Below are 14,512 nucleotides of genomic sequence, written 5' to 3'. Positions count from 1 at the left end.
ACTCATGAGCTCGTCATTTTTCCTCCGCATGCACTCTGCTAGCGGGAGAGTGCAATTATCGCCGCAGAAACGGGAGCCGCGTTGTATTTCAATTGCCGCCCGAACCCACTGGCGTTTATCTCGGAAACAAGCATAACGCGAATCTCTGTCGTGGGCAGCACAAAAGGCGCGAAGCGAGCGATGTTCTAAAGCGAAATCTTTACTGGCCGCGAACTTGCGATTTCGCCGTGGCCGTGCTCCTAGGAGGCACATGACGTCACACAGCGTTCCTCGTCATTGTGTTCGCCTCTGCTCGCTTCGCCAGCTGCGTCGCATGCCTGATAACATGTCGGAGGATTCAAAAATCGAGCTCGCGTGCGCCGCAACCACAGTTGAGGCGGCAGTATGGTCGGCGACAATTCTGATAAGCAGGAGAAGGCCTGGAATCGACATCGGAACGAGATGATGAGGAAACGAATCACCCAGGAAACAGCGCGCCGAACGACTGGCTGGCTAAACGCCGCAACATAGCTAGACAACCAGACTAACCTGGACTTGCAATCAAGACTAACCAAGGCTAACCATGCTATGCCTTAGCTTTCGCTACGTATACCCTGGCTTAGCCGAGCTAAGCCACTGCCAATTCTTTTACAAAGCACGGTTGAGAGCACTGTAATCGTGGCGCATTCGGGCGCACAAGTGCGTTGTCAAGTGGTATCTTTTAAACTCCGCGGGCTTTCGTTTTGCCCAAATAAAAATGGCCACGCTAAGTCTATCTCGTTGGAGGTACCTGGGTTGGGCAATATTTGTGAAGCTCCACAACTTTCTTATTGACGCCTGAACGTCTCAAGCTATATTTAAAAAGTTAATTTATCTCGGCTAATTACTCAAAAAAACGAGCAAAAAATGGTACTGCAAGTTTAGATAAACGCTAACATCCACGCGATTTCTGTTCTGAAGAACACATACCTTTTTTTTTCAAAATCCTGGTCCAAGTTAGTTGGGACACCCTTTATATGGTGTCGGAAACAATTTATTGAGAGGTTTCTCAAGGTGCTCTACAACTCTGCGTATCACGCTTGAGGTCTGCAGCCAATACTTAAACAGTTGATTAATTAAACATAACTGATCCGTTAGTTAAGGGGAAAATTTTGGCTCATTACGTGGGACAACCTGTATATGCGTCCGCTTTCTGAACAGTTCTTAAATTGAAAAGTTGCCCTTAATCGCAAGTGCATAGTTTCATTTTCATTCCAGGCACTCACTTGCGAAATGTGAGGTCGAGATATATTGTAAATCCATCCGACTATTGCACCTTCGCACACAGTTCTTTCAGTCTTAGTTCTTTAGTTCTTTAGTACTGTAGTATATGCTACCTGGAGTTCTACTGTACCAGGGTGTGACGTTATTCAAAAGCTATCGATAGGGCTGGCTATCAAGTCCCGCAAAGTTACATGATGCAAGAAACAAAAACAGCAGCATCTGTTCGGGTTCATTACATGCCTTTTAACTCCTTCGCTCGGAGTATTATATGCACTTGGCATGTCCGGACACATTTACGTGGCTTCGAGAGTGTTTGATAAGTATGGATTTATACCAAGTTGGACTACGAGGCTAGAAACAGCAGGGTTTGACTTAAAGAGGGCCAAGCTTGAAACCTTATAGGTTCCGTAGCAGAAAAGGTGGACGCTCCCGCTAGATAGACTAACGAGCATATCCAGCTTCTCCGGACACGTACCAACTAGAGCCCCAAAAATATGTTTTCTATTTTTCCTTGCTAAAACATAGCAGTATCGTGTTCATTTGTTAAGTCATCGCTTTTATGAAGATCTTATTCATTGGACATCATAACTAGAAGCTGGCGCATGGCTTTGTGTTATGCAAAAAAAAAAAAACTTTCGTGCTTTGTAGCGTGGAACCTGGGCGAACAAAATGGCTATTCTTATTGCGTTCTTCTGGAAGGCCCGTTTTCTTCGACTTTCTGCTGTCCTTAATGGCACACACTCCGAGCGAATCAGGTCCACCTGGGCCACAATGCCACCCGGTGGTCAGTGCCATTCCTATGCAACATTCGTCTGGAACAAAGGGTCTGCTGCCCGAACGTTAATTATTTCTAAAGATTAATCCAAATAAGAAATGCACCAACTAGGAGATGTGCAGCGTCTGGATTAATAGCTACTATTAATCTGTTCCCTAAAGGGATGTGGTATGAATCCGTAGGTGTGGCCGTAACAAAACAATTTGAATAAATGTCCCGTGCTGTGTCTGCCCCGGTCGCTCTGCAGAGAAGCTAGCTTGGCTAGCTGTCAGCAAAAAAAAAAAGAAAAATAAATAAAGGGGGGGATGCTCTTGTAAACAAAGTAAATTAATTCCTTTGAAAAGAAAATATTTTAAATTTCGGTGTTACTGGGAATCAAACCCGGGCCTCCGGGGCCCGAGACGAGCACGCTTCCCCGACAACACGGCTGCTGCACTCTTCTGGTTGGCTGAAGGCGTGCCTAGTGCGTGCGTCATTGGGCGCGTGACAGCGCATCCAATGGGGACGCGGTGGCGCCACGCCACGCGTGTGTACAATGAGCGTATGAAAAAAAAAAAACATTAATGTCCATTCGAACGGCGCTGAGCGTTCCTTCGAGTTACGAACTCCTCGCGGGCAAGCGAGCGCGTTGAGACGCTTGGCGCGTTTGGCCTTACCGAGGCGCGCAGTTAGAACGCAGGCGAGAGCTTGCGCGGACAAGGACGCGCGGAAAAAAAAAATTTCATCAGAGAGACTATAATGCTTTCGCATTCCCACACGTAAGCAGTCTTAAGTGTCTCTACTGACTTCTTTTTTCCTTCTACATTTCGAAAAGCCGGGTAATCATACTGGCGCGATAAATAAATCAGACTGCGAATTCTGTGCCGTAAGTCCCGCGTGCAATGCCGCTGTATATAGAGAACACCATTTAAGTTTCATCTCCATGTGCTTGAGATAGCTTAAATTCCCACACGTAGCACAAAGTACCCACTCTATTCGTGTATATCTCCTGGCCCACGGCCTGTCAGTTACATCGTTTGTGCATTTCCTCACGTAAACGTAACGTGACGCATCGTGTCGGGTTAGAAGCAACAATATACATGTACATCACGCTTGCACAAAAGTTAACGTGCTGAAAGTGCATGCGATCCCTGACCTTAACCGTACCGAACACTCCTACGGCATGAAGCCACTGAACTCGGGCCATTTCTTGTAACATTTCTTGTAAGCTATTGCGAATAAAATAAAGGCTGTGATATAGAGAACAAAAAATAAAGTAGTAAGTGGTGATATCGAACTATTATTAGGTAATGACAAGATTGATATTGTATCCAGTATACAATCTCTTGGTGTTATATTCTCTGAGACACTCAATTGGGACCTACAAATTGAAAATATTCGCTAAAATAAACAGGTTAAATAGCGTGTTATGTAAACATAGGTTAACCCTTCCCACACAGGTTAAACTCCTCATTTATAATTCATATATAGCGCCAGTGATTACTTATTGCCACACAGTTTGGGGAACAACGACACAACACAATAAACAGCGCCTGCGATAAGACTGATAAAACAAAAGCATGCGATAAGACTGATAGCTAATATACCGTGGAATGCTCACACCAGAGAATATTTCAGGCAGTTCGGTATTTTAAGAATAACTACCTTGTATGTGTTCAAACTGCTTTGCATTTACAAAACTGCTGTAGCAACGAACCTTATGCTAACAATGTTTTAGCTAGTACGTCATGAACCTACATATGATGTACGTCACTCTATATCATGGACCCTACCGTTAAGTCGCACCAAATACCGCACACAATCTTTATCGTAGAATCTGCCTAGATACCTAAATGTTCTCGAATCTTTTTTCTCTTACGTTGCTTTCTACACAAGCTTTCATAGAATTGATAAATCGTTTCAAGCCTTCGAACGAATAGCTCACCTGTGTAACTGTGTGAGAATGCATTGTAGGGGACTTGAATGAATTCTATTTATCTGTATTTTTGTCTACGTTGGCGTTAGAATTGTGTAATGGGAATTGGCGAAGAAATTGTGTAATTGCGTTAATTGTGTAAAATCATGACAATATAATAGATTACGTGTAAAATTACAATTATGCAATAGATTACGAGTATTGTGATATTGAATTCTGTTTCTGTGTATAGTTTACAACCTGTCGTATTGCCTTTGTTTTTCACCACACTGCTACTCTGTAGGGCGTAGGGGATCCTCAAGCTGCATTCGGCAGCTTTTTCCCTTCCGTCCTCTCTCATTTCTGTACTTTGTTTTGAGAGAAATAAAATATATCTATCCATAATGTAGGAAACAATGCGTTCCAGAAGGTATACGCGACTGCGATTTGACTTCAGTTTTGGAATCGAAGCTCATCGGTCCTTCAGGAGTGACCCCGATTTAAGATGCAAGGTACTCGCAGGCCGGCGAGCTTGGTATCGGGGCGGTCTCGATACGTGTGCTGTGCGCGAACGCCAAGGACACGTCGCGAAGGAAAGCGAAGCAGTCGCGCCTGTCCTTGCTCGGACTGTCGCAGAGAAGACCGGCCGTGACAAGCCAATCAATGGTGTGCGCACCGTGGCGACTCCCTGCGGGGCCTTCCCCCTTTTCTGCTGGCGGAACCCGAATCTGTCGCCGCGCGATCGAGCGATTCCTCGCGCCACTGGAGGTCGTCTCTCCCCAAGGGGAAGACGGATGATGCGTGGTATTAACGAGCACGGCGAAAGATGAGAGTGAACGCGGCGCGCAGCGGGGCATTAGAAAAAAAAAAAAAAAAGGCGACACCCACGCACTGTGGGAATCGCTGTAAGCGAAGCTTTGTATGCTGTTTGCTTTGATTGACCATAATTAGCGGTGATGTTGGTGGCGAATATGCAATTTCTTCAGCGTTTATTCCAACACGAGATTGGTGAGTTGATGTTACGCGTTACCTTGCGTGCACCTCTGCTGTTGGTGCTGTTTGTCAGAGTAGACCACACAGGGAGACGTGTTTGCTTGAGGCGCTGTTCTGCGTCATAGTTCATACGTCTGAGAGTGTTGAGCATTATTACCTCACATGGCAGATCGCATCGCAGCAGAAGTATTAAATATTGATTGAATTGTGGTGCTGTACGTAATTGAATTAATATAATTGCATGTATACTTATATACACAATTTCGCGGCCTGCACCACGTTTTACTACGTAGCGAAGACGCTCCTGTTCTGCGCGCGACGCTTCTTTCGGGCCTAGGTGCCCTCGATGCTGAGTGTATGCTTTGGAGCCATTTTGCTGGCGCGTGTTTACGTGATCATTCTGCATACGTGGCCAGCACGCTGAAGAAACGCCAGCTCCAAGCGCTCTCTTCAGGCTATGAACGATTGTAATGTTTACACTGTCAGCCCAGCACCTGCGTTTTTGTGGCATAGGAAAACAAGCACAGAACGTGCCATACGCACAAACTACGCATCCCGGCCCGCGTATGCGTGGAGGCGAGCACCATCTGGTAGCGTTGCAAGAAACCAAGCAGGGCGCGCGGCAAGCAGCACCGCCCTGGAGCATTTTTACAATTGCTAGTAAGTACAGTGGGGCGTGGCACTTCCGGAAGCGCCCGACGTTTCTGCGCAGGTGCGAGTAAGAGCGGGTGCGAGAAAGAAAATCTGGGGGCTTTTGCTCCCTGAATATCTGACTTTGCCTAAGCACCAACGTTTACAGATATCTAATTTGTCCCCTATAGGCGTGCTGGCATTGCGGAGTGGCGTCGAGTTTACCTCCGACGCTGGCTGCTCGCGCGAGGAGGGAGTGGGCACGGAGGCGCCATTTGGTGATCGCTGTGTCTGAAGGTACGTCGGACAGACTTTCTCGCGCCTGCGGCGCTGGTGCTGAGTCAGTCATGCCGGATTAAACCTTGCCTGCCCCTTACGACGCTCTACCTTCAAAAAATGAAAAACAAATAACACAAGTGATCTTTCTGAGGGAGCAGTAGGGGCCGTTGTAGAGACCCGGCCGCGTATTTACAATTGCTAGTAGGTACAGCGGGGCGTGGCACTTGAGGAGACGACGGAAGTTTGCGCGCAAGCGCGAGTAAGAGTGGGTGCGAGAAAGGAGATGTAGGGACTTCTGCTCCTAGAATATACGACTATGCCTAGGTACTACGGAGGAGTTTCTTAGCGCGTGTTGTACGTGTGTGTGCCGCCAGAAGTCGCGGGGCGCGGTTTAGCGTCGCAAGTTGGCGGCTGCACGTAACTATATTTATTCAATCGTGTTTTTTTTTACTAATTAAAACAACGAGGCATTATTTCGCATTATTGTCGGCTCCTCTAGGACACCAAAGTGGCAACGGGGACATCAAAGCTAGAACCGAACTGGTCCGTGGGTTGGGGCTCGCCGAGGCCTGCGCGTGCTAGGGGAGTATAAGATGGGCTGCCCGCTATATATCACGGACAGCCAATTTTTTATGTGAACGCCCCCTGGCACGCTTCGGCCTCCGCGGCCCCAACCCACGGGTCACCCTGCTTCGAGCTTTGATCCCCCGCTACCGCTTGGGTGCCCTGGAGATCCTGCGCTGCCTGCTTTAGTATAACCTCAGGTGCTCTCCTGGGGCCTCCGTTTGCCGGTTGCATGTGCCCTCCTGGAGTAGTGCTTGTAAAAAATGCAATCTATCATCGCGATACAGCGATCAGATACAGATACAGCGACCACCAAATGGGGCGTCCGTGCCCACTGCTTCACCGCGCGGGCAGCCAGCGGCGGAGCGTAAACTGGACCGCACTCCGCAATGCCGGCATGCCTATAGGGGACAAACGCATACAACACGCGTTAAGAAACCTCCTCCGTAGTGCCTACGCAGATTCACATAATCAAGGAGCAAAGGCCCCCAGATTTTCTCTCTCGAACCCGCTCTAACTCACGCCTACGCAGAAACGTTCAGCGCTGTGAGAAACGCCACGCCCCGCGGCCCCGGCCGCTGCTCTCCTGGTGCAGTGTCTTCGCTCTTGGCAGGCTTTTCGTATGCTGCAGTCCGCGACTTTTCAGGAGCATTTTTGAGTGGTGAGAGGTCCCCCGTGAGTGAAATAAACGCACAGCGCCTCAGCAACCGCGGTTGAACGCCACTGCCTGATGTCACGCCGTGAGGATTGTTGGCTTTGCATCTCGCACACGTTAGGTTAGGTTAGCTTAGGTTTAGGTTAGGTATAGGTTACTGTAGGTTAGATTAGCGTAAAGAGGGCTAGGGTGGCGTGGCGTATTCTCACAGCGGTTACGCGGTGAGGATTATTGTCTTTTCGTCTCGGCCACGTTCGGTTAGGTTAACGTTAGGATAGGTTAGCGTAAGAGGCATTGGTCTCGCGCTCTCCCTATTCCAATTCTTTCTTCTCTTCCTTTGTCAGAGACTGTGTCAGTCTCTAATTGGCTGTAGTGTTCTTGTTATTTTGCGTCTGTGCTCGCTCGTGCCACACCAGGATGTTGGTCGTCTTCTTCATTATGCCGTTCTTTCGTGCCATAAGCCGGTGTCCGTGGTCTACCTTTTCCTTTCTACAGCAACTAGAATATCACGCAGCATACGCGTACTTCACTCAGGACGGTAATTAAGAAATGTGAGGCTAATTAAAGTTAATTTAGAATAAATTATTGATCCCAGCCAACAGTAACTAATGTTAAATTAAGCCTAATCAAAGGTTATTAAGGGTTAATAATGCTTATACACTATGTGACAAGCGAGTTTCTGCACTAATTTTGTGGTCGCCAAGTCATCCATTGAGAAGTGTTGATTTTATGAAACCACTTTTGAGAGCGCTGCTGCCGCGCGCGAAAAAGGCGCAGGCCCGCATTCACTTCGCATTCTTTCTCGCGTTTTGTGCCACTGCTTTGAAACGCAGAAACAATAACAGGAAGATATAGCGAGCTGCAAACTGTAGAATACGAACTTTTGAATGCGATGCACAATTCGACATTCGAGCTTGCGCAATTGTGCAGAGAATTATAAAATTAGGCAACTAATTTTGTACACATAGCTCATCAATGGTAACAGGAAAATTCAACAGTGTGCACAAGGTGACTGCTAACAAAAGACCCTTGGCCAGCTTGGCCCGCGTTAGCATGGGACATAAGCATCAGTGACCTCTCTGGCCGCCGGCTCAATTTACGTTCTGCCGACTGGGTCGTCCGCTGTTGTCCATACCCTAGCGCTTCCCCGTCTGTCTTGCTGGCTCCGTACGAGGCCTCCACGGACGGTGTAGATGGGGCCTACGCGCAGTGTTCGCGTTTTCTCGCACAACACGGCCCTACAAGGCTACATACGCATGCTGCACACTGCTCCGCAGGTGTATGAGAAAACCTCAAGTATTTTTGTCCCAGGTACTGGAAAAATGCATGGCTACCCTTACAGCCGAGCGCCTTTATAACGAGATACACGGAACCACGGATACATTGTGGGCCGTCGCCTTATAAGTATATAGCGCCCCGCGCAGCTCCCAAGAAGGTGCAGTAAGTGTGCTTAAAGAAACCAAGCTTTATTCATAGCAGTTTGAGAAGATAACCTTTAAAAAGCTGTTTCTTCTTTTTTGCCTGGTCGTTTTGTTTCACATATAAGTTGACTTCTGTTCCGATGCTGTGTCGACGCTTAGTGAGCTCAGCCGAATATTCCGGCAACGAAAAGTTGAGACAAATGTCACTTTTGCGCTCTTGAGTACTCTTTCTCGTCTACGCCGCTTAGATGCACGCTGACTTGTTATGAAACATAATCGGCACCAGTTGCACCGCAAGGTTAACTCAAGTTGCGGCTTGTGCCGACTATGAGAAGAGTATTTTACATTTTACCCTTGCCCTTTAACCAGAGGCCAGTTAGCCAGTTCCTGGAGGCACCGGCTGCTCTTTCAACCGAAGATCCCAACCGAAGGTCGAACGTGACAGTGTGAAAGGACTCAGTTTATCACGAGTGCTTTGCACTTGAAAAGTTTTGAGCATAGTCTGCACTTTGGGCTGGCTGGAAATACCGAGGGCAGTGTAGAGTGCGGAAGTTTGCGCTGGCGTCGCACAGCACACTGGTGCTTAAGGTGGGGTGAGGCTTTGAAAGATGGTTATAGTTACAATTGCAATCAGAAGAGCCATCAACATAGTTGTGCTTTTTAATGTCTTCCTATGGTATCAGTTATAATTGGGCTGTCTATAAAGCCGAAAAATCTTTTTTTAACGTATCTTCGCTGTAGGTTATTTTTTTTCATAATGTCATTTTTATAACTATTTGCCGAGCTTTCGCATTTTGCAGATGAAAGGACAGGCGTACCCTACAAGGCTGTAACTAAACTATGTAGATACGTAAGTAAGTAAAGGCAAATTATTGTTTTTGTTCTTACGTAGTGCAACTGCGACTACGACATGCTTTTTTTCTTTGCTAAGCTGCCATTAGCTTGTGGATATTGATTCTTGTTCCAAACTGGTACATGGCACTAACTAATATGTTCACGCAGTTTACATACACCCAGCATTTTCTTTTATAAACGTCCTAAAATGACGTTCTGAGAAAAATGCAAATAAAGTGAGGCTAGAATGCTTGATTTATCAAAGCAGTCGAGCATTACACTCTTTTTCGTGATCACTACTATTGTAGACTTCCTTTCTCTTTGTGCAGTCCTTTCATAGCTGCTTTGCTTAGGCTTTCACTTTGATGTCGCTTTTTTTTACCCGCTGCAAGTCCATCGATAGCGTGCTCAATGAAACAAACAAATGTCCAGGAGTGACCGCTAGGGGCTTTAGCACGCTTGCACTGTAGCAGTCGCCATATAACGTTTGTTTTCGCGTTAGTATTTGCATTCTCCCCATCAAAAACACTGTAAAATGCGCGAAATAACTCTTTCACAGACGCGACATACTCTCCAAAGAGCGCGCGTCGCCATTCAGAAGAAAGAGAGAGAGAGAGCACAAGAACTATACCTCCCTGATGACTGTAAGATGTACTACACAGAAAAAAGAATGTCGCAAAACTGAAACTTCTGTCCAACGCAAGTTGTTTTTATCTGATGAAAGCTTCATACAAAATTGAGTCTCGACCATGGGGCATGCCCACTTTTTGGTAGGCGCGACAACTAAAATGAGTGTTTTAGAAGTCGCGTATACCTAAGCGGTATAGGCTTTTGAAAGTTAAAGACATGCGCTATCAAAAGAATGCAAAATAAAAAAATGATATTTTGGACAAACAATAAACGCGTTTTAAGCATGCATATGCAACTTTTGGCAGACGCGGATGCAGTTTTCTGCAAAAATACACCTTAATACCGGCGTCCCGCCCTACCCCCCTTCCCCTTGCTGACTTTAATTAAGCCTTGCAGCACGCATCTGGCGGCAAAAATACCCACGTTACCTATGAATAACGCGTAAATAAAAACGACAGCACAATTGACCATGAGCTTACTCGCCCAGGGGTGTACGATGTTAACTTACCCGCGTCACCAACCCAAGGTTACGACAAGGGTAATGCGTGGTTCTTCTCACATAATTTTCATTATAAATCCCGGGAATGTGATCGGGAAAACCGGATACGCGCAATAAAATAACTTCCCGAACAGCGGTACAACAAAACACCAACATCACCGACTTGTTCCCCTTGTGCATCAGCAAACTGTACCTTTCACTCCTCCGATGAGCACCGCGAAATAATCGCTATTCTCGACACGTGCCGGGTACATGCATCCTACCGCTACTCGTCTTGGGGATTCTGGGCTCTAGCTTCGCGAATACTTCTGCAGACGCGTACTCGTACAGACTCAATTGCCATCTCCAGTGACGACCTTCTACGCGAAATTTGCGTCATTCAACATCGGCAGCGAACGTCTTGGCAGAGTTCGATAAACGATGCCTTCTGTTCGAGCGTGACGATCATGGACACAAACATTGCAACAATGTGGCGAATCTATGTAGACACAAGTTAAAATTGTTTGCGTTGCTTCGTACGAGAAAACGACAAAAACTTCGCGAGTAGTTATGTGGAAGTCCTCTGCACAATCTTTCATTTTTCCAGAAGTTTCAAGAATCATGGTCGTGCAAGGTAATTGCTTTCTTTATTATTTCTTTGAGCTCGCACTATCAAAATGTGCATGCCACTCTAGAACTTCTCGAGCTAGTCATCGCATCATTTTCAGACATGACTGTTTACATCGCCCTTCCTCGTTTGCCGACATTGACGCGGATTTGATGTTAAGCATTCGTTCTATAGTTCATATAAAATCAAAATCACATGCTGCCATAAAAACTCGCGAAGCAGAGGTCTCAATATTCACAGCGAGATGCCACCAAGTACAATGACCGATTGTTATAGCGATCATGTTATCCTTAGTCATTACAAGGTCACACTGTAGTGGAAGAAACGCATAAAATATTAATAAAACACACATTCGTTCTATTATATTTCGTTGCAGTGGCAATGTCAACAGATCTAAATGATGGGAAAGCTTGCCGGGATATATCTTTGTTTTAAATTAAAAAAAAAGGAGCGCTACATATTATGGAGACAAGAAGGCAACAATAGGTGCTCTCACTCACAAGGGCTCTGTATCATTATCGGCAGTCATGAGATTGTGTTATACACGTCATAACCATTCAGGTGGAGAACAAACAAAAACAAACATAATCTGTACAAAGTATCAAAGTAAGAACCTAAGCTGATATAACTGTACATGCATTTTACAACTTGCCCAGTACTGAGCCGCCGCTGGGAAAATATTTGCAATATAAGTCGTCCAGTACAAAAACCTATCATAGTGCCAATCATAGATGAAACCAACGCTTGCGTGGGTTAATTTCAGTATACGAGTATAATGATACTTTGTGGTGTCAAGTCCGTTGAAAGCGTTTTGATTTAAACGTCACCACTCGATGCATGAACAGTCATCAATGGAACTTTCCAAATCGTTATTAAGTTGCGTCAAAGTCAGTTGTATGTGTTGTGCGATACTAGCAGAATATGCCTTTCTTAACAATCGTTTTCAATACAGAATAATTTCTTATAATTGACTGTTAACTGACACAGCAAGAACATGGCATTGAATGAATTCGAATAGAACGAAATCTTCGTAAGAGTGCTGTTTCATACTTTATCGCGTCCACGTACCTCAAGATTCTGGTATTTATGAGTGCAACGCTATGAATTGCCTAGCACGTTTGTGAAGAGATGTCAAACTGTCTGCGGGTCAGAATTCTAGTAAATTGATATGACATGAACACTATAGCTGACTTCGATCTAGCAATTACAACATGCGCCTTCAAGCGCGTATTGCTATTCCTGCAAAGAAAACAAACTTTTCATCTCTGTAAAGCGCTGCCATTCGAGTATATTTTCGTATTCTCTGACACATGCAGCACACTGCAGTCGCGTGTTGGCATAGTCATCGCGAGGTCCGACATGAGATTCACAGCTGATCACTCCGGCCATTCATAAGGGTCGATGAAACGCGCGACGTCCCACGACAGAGTCAGCTTCTGCTTGACAGAGAAGCCAATCGATTGATGAGGACTCGAAAGACTTGGACAGTCTTGCGTGCCCCAAGACACAGGTAAGCGAAACTGTGCCAACAAGCGAAAATTCTGGCCGTTACCGCATGCACGACAACATTTAATCTCGGCTGGCATTGGTAAGGAACTTTTGCCAGTAACCGACTGCGTTTAGAAATGAAGGAGCAGACTCATCGTATCGACACCGAAGCATCGAGGTACGGGATGGTTGTGTTCTGCTCATTGTCTGAACAACTAATCTAGTCTCTTCTGGCAAAAGTGCCGTTGACGACAGCAGGCGCGTTGAGAATTAGAGTGCTTGTCTGCGCTGGCTGGTTAAAACCCAACATTCATTATTGTAGGCAACTGAAAATATTGCCACATTTATAGGTCGGACCTCGTTTTATCTAAACTTATACGTCGACGTGAAAGTTCCAACCTATATACTTCGATAGAAAAAAGTCAGGTCGTTTACGAGAGCGACATTTTACCCCTTTCTTCACTTTAAGTTGGATTGCTGAGCCCACTGACAACCGAACAGTTGGGTTGATAGGCCAGTGACAATATTTTGTGTGGGCGTGTTCTTCCCCGAGGCACCTGGTGTCACGCCTTTCGACAGTAAGCTATGCCGCGACCGCCGCTGAAAGCGACACCGCGGCATCGGATGCGGCACGATCCGGAGGTGTACGGGCGACCGAGCAGGATCGGCCTGGACATCCGCGCTTCACTGTGACAGCGCGCGCACAATCCGAGACGCTGCGGCGTGGGCCGGCGAGCGGAGAAAGGCTCACCTGAACATGCTGGTGAAGACATCGAGCGGGTTTCGGCGGCTGCCCGGCAGCGAGGCGGTCTCCGCGTTCATCGAGTCGGGCTGAAGCATGGCCTGCGAGCGTGGACGTCGTTCCGACACTGAGCGCAGCCGGACGCCAGAGAGGCAGCCGATGGGGCTCGGAGCCCGCATCAACGGCCGCGTTTCGGCCTCGCCTGCGGAGCAGCCCGCGTACCTAGGGGACAGGGCACGGCTCGGCGGCTCAACTAAGGACGCGGCAAAAGCCGGGCAGGGCCTACCTGCTCATGGGCTCGGCTGCCGTCCGAGGGGCCGCCGCGCCGCGCGGCTCGCAGCGAGCACGCCGCTAGCTCCGGCCATCGCGCAGTGACTCACTGATCGATCGGCGCCGCGCTGCTGCGGGCCTCGGACGCCACCGCGTGGCCCACGGGGTTTCGCTTCGGACGCATCCCTGGCACGGTGGCGGGACCGTCGGGCACGGACTTTCGAATTTATGTGGGCCTCAAAGTACAAGCCTGTTGCCGTGAATGGCCCCAGATTAACGGGCTCTCGGCCGAAAAGCGACAACCCGCCATCCAGTAGCTGTTCCGCCGGGTAGTGTCACCCATAACTTACGGGTGCAGAGGTCGACGGTATCGCCCGGCGGGTTTCGGTGGAGTCCTGCATGTTGACGTTCCTGCAGATGTCTTTCCACGGCGGGCACGAGGAGCGAGTGGGCGGTGCGCGTGGTACTGTCCTCACGCGCAACTTCCTCGTTCGCCTCGAAGCACATTCGTGGCGATGTTGACTGAAGGATTATCTTTAGCGGTGGAGCTACTACATTCGTCTACGATTTTCTTTTTGCGACCGACCGAAATCGAAAAATCTGCTACCAGGCAGACGCGCCCTGCTTTGCTCCAAATAAGAAAAGCGATGGAACACAACTCATAGTGGTCCGTTCGGGGGAGAGTGTACCGTGGCTCATACCCATATGCTAACAGAATCGGGTAGCACAAATACCGGGTGTTTCACTTAACTTGAGCTACACATTTAAAATATGCAAATACCCCCTAGCTGGACAGAACCAAGGTAATGCTCTTTGCCGTCGCTTGGAGACACTCAGATTATTGTTTGTATTCCGCCTAATTAGATAATTAGTGTTAATTATTTAATCAAATCCTTAATTATTATAATTAAAGTTAACCTCGTTGTCAAGAGTGACCAAGGGAGAGGACTTCCTGCTTGAGATACGCACGTATGCGCAACCCTAGCTGA

At 47.3% G+C, this 14,512-nt stretch overlaps 1 protein-coding gene across 2 annotated transcripts in view; it reads right to left on the bottom strand.

Moving 5' to 3' along the window:
• Positions 1–14,027, bottom strand: part of LOC135916185 (uncharacterized) — a 30,994-nt gene extending 16,967 nt beyond the window's left edge. Inside the window, exons 1-2 of one of the 2 annotated variants that reach the window (XM_065449468.1) lie at positions 13,874–14,027; positions 13,263–13,354 (exon numbers count right to left, since the gene is read on the bottom strand). In XM_065449468.1, coding sequence (XP_065305540.1) covers positions 13,263–13,354; positions 13,874–13,924 — 143 coding nt within the window. In that variant the 5' untranslated portion in view covers positions 13,925–14,027. Of the gene's footprint in view, positions 1–13,262; positions 13,476–13,539; positions 13,563–13,873 lie in introns of those variants that run through there. The other variant, XM_065449459.1, reaches the window with a different exon arrangement.
• Between the last annotated feature and the right edge of the window lie 485 nt (positions 14,028–14,512).

The sequence above is a fragment of the Dermacentor albipictus genome, chromosome 1 (genome assembly GCF_038994185.2).
Source record: "Dermacentor albipictus isolate Rhodes 1998 colony chromosome 1, USDA_Dalb.pri_finalv2, whole genome shotgun sequence".
Taxonomy (NCBI): Eukaryota; Metazoa; Arthropoda; class Arachnida; order Ixodida; family Ixodidae; genus Dermacentor; species Dermacentor albipictus.
This window is presented reverse-complemented; position numbering and strand designations above follow the sequence as displayed.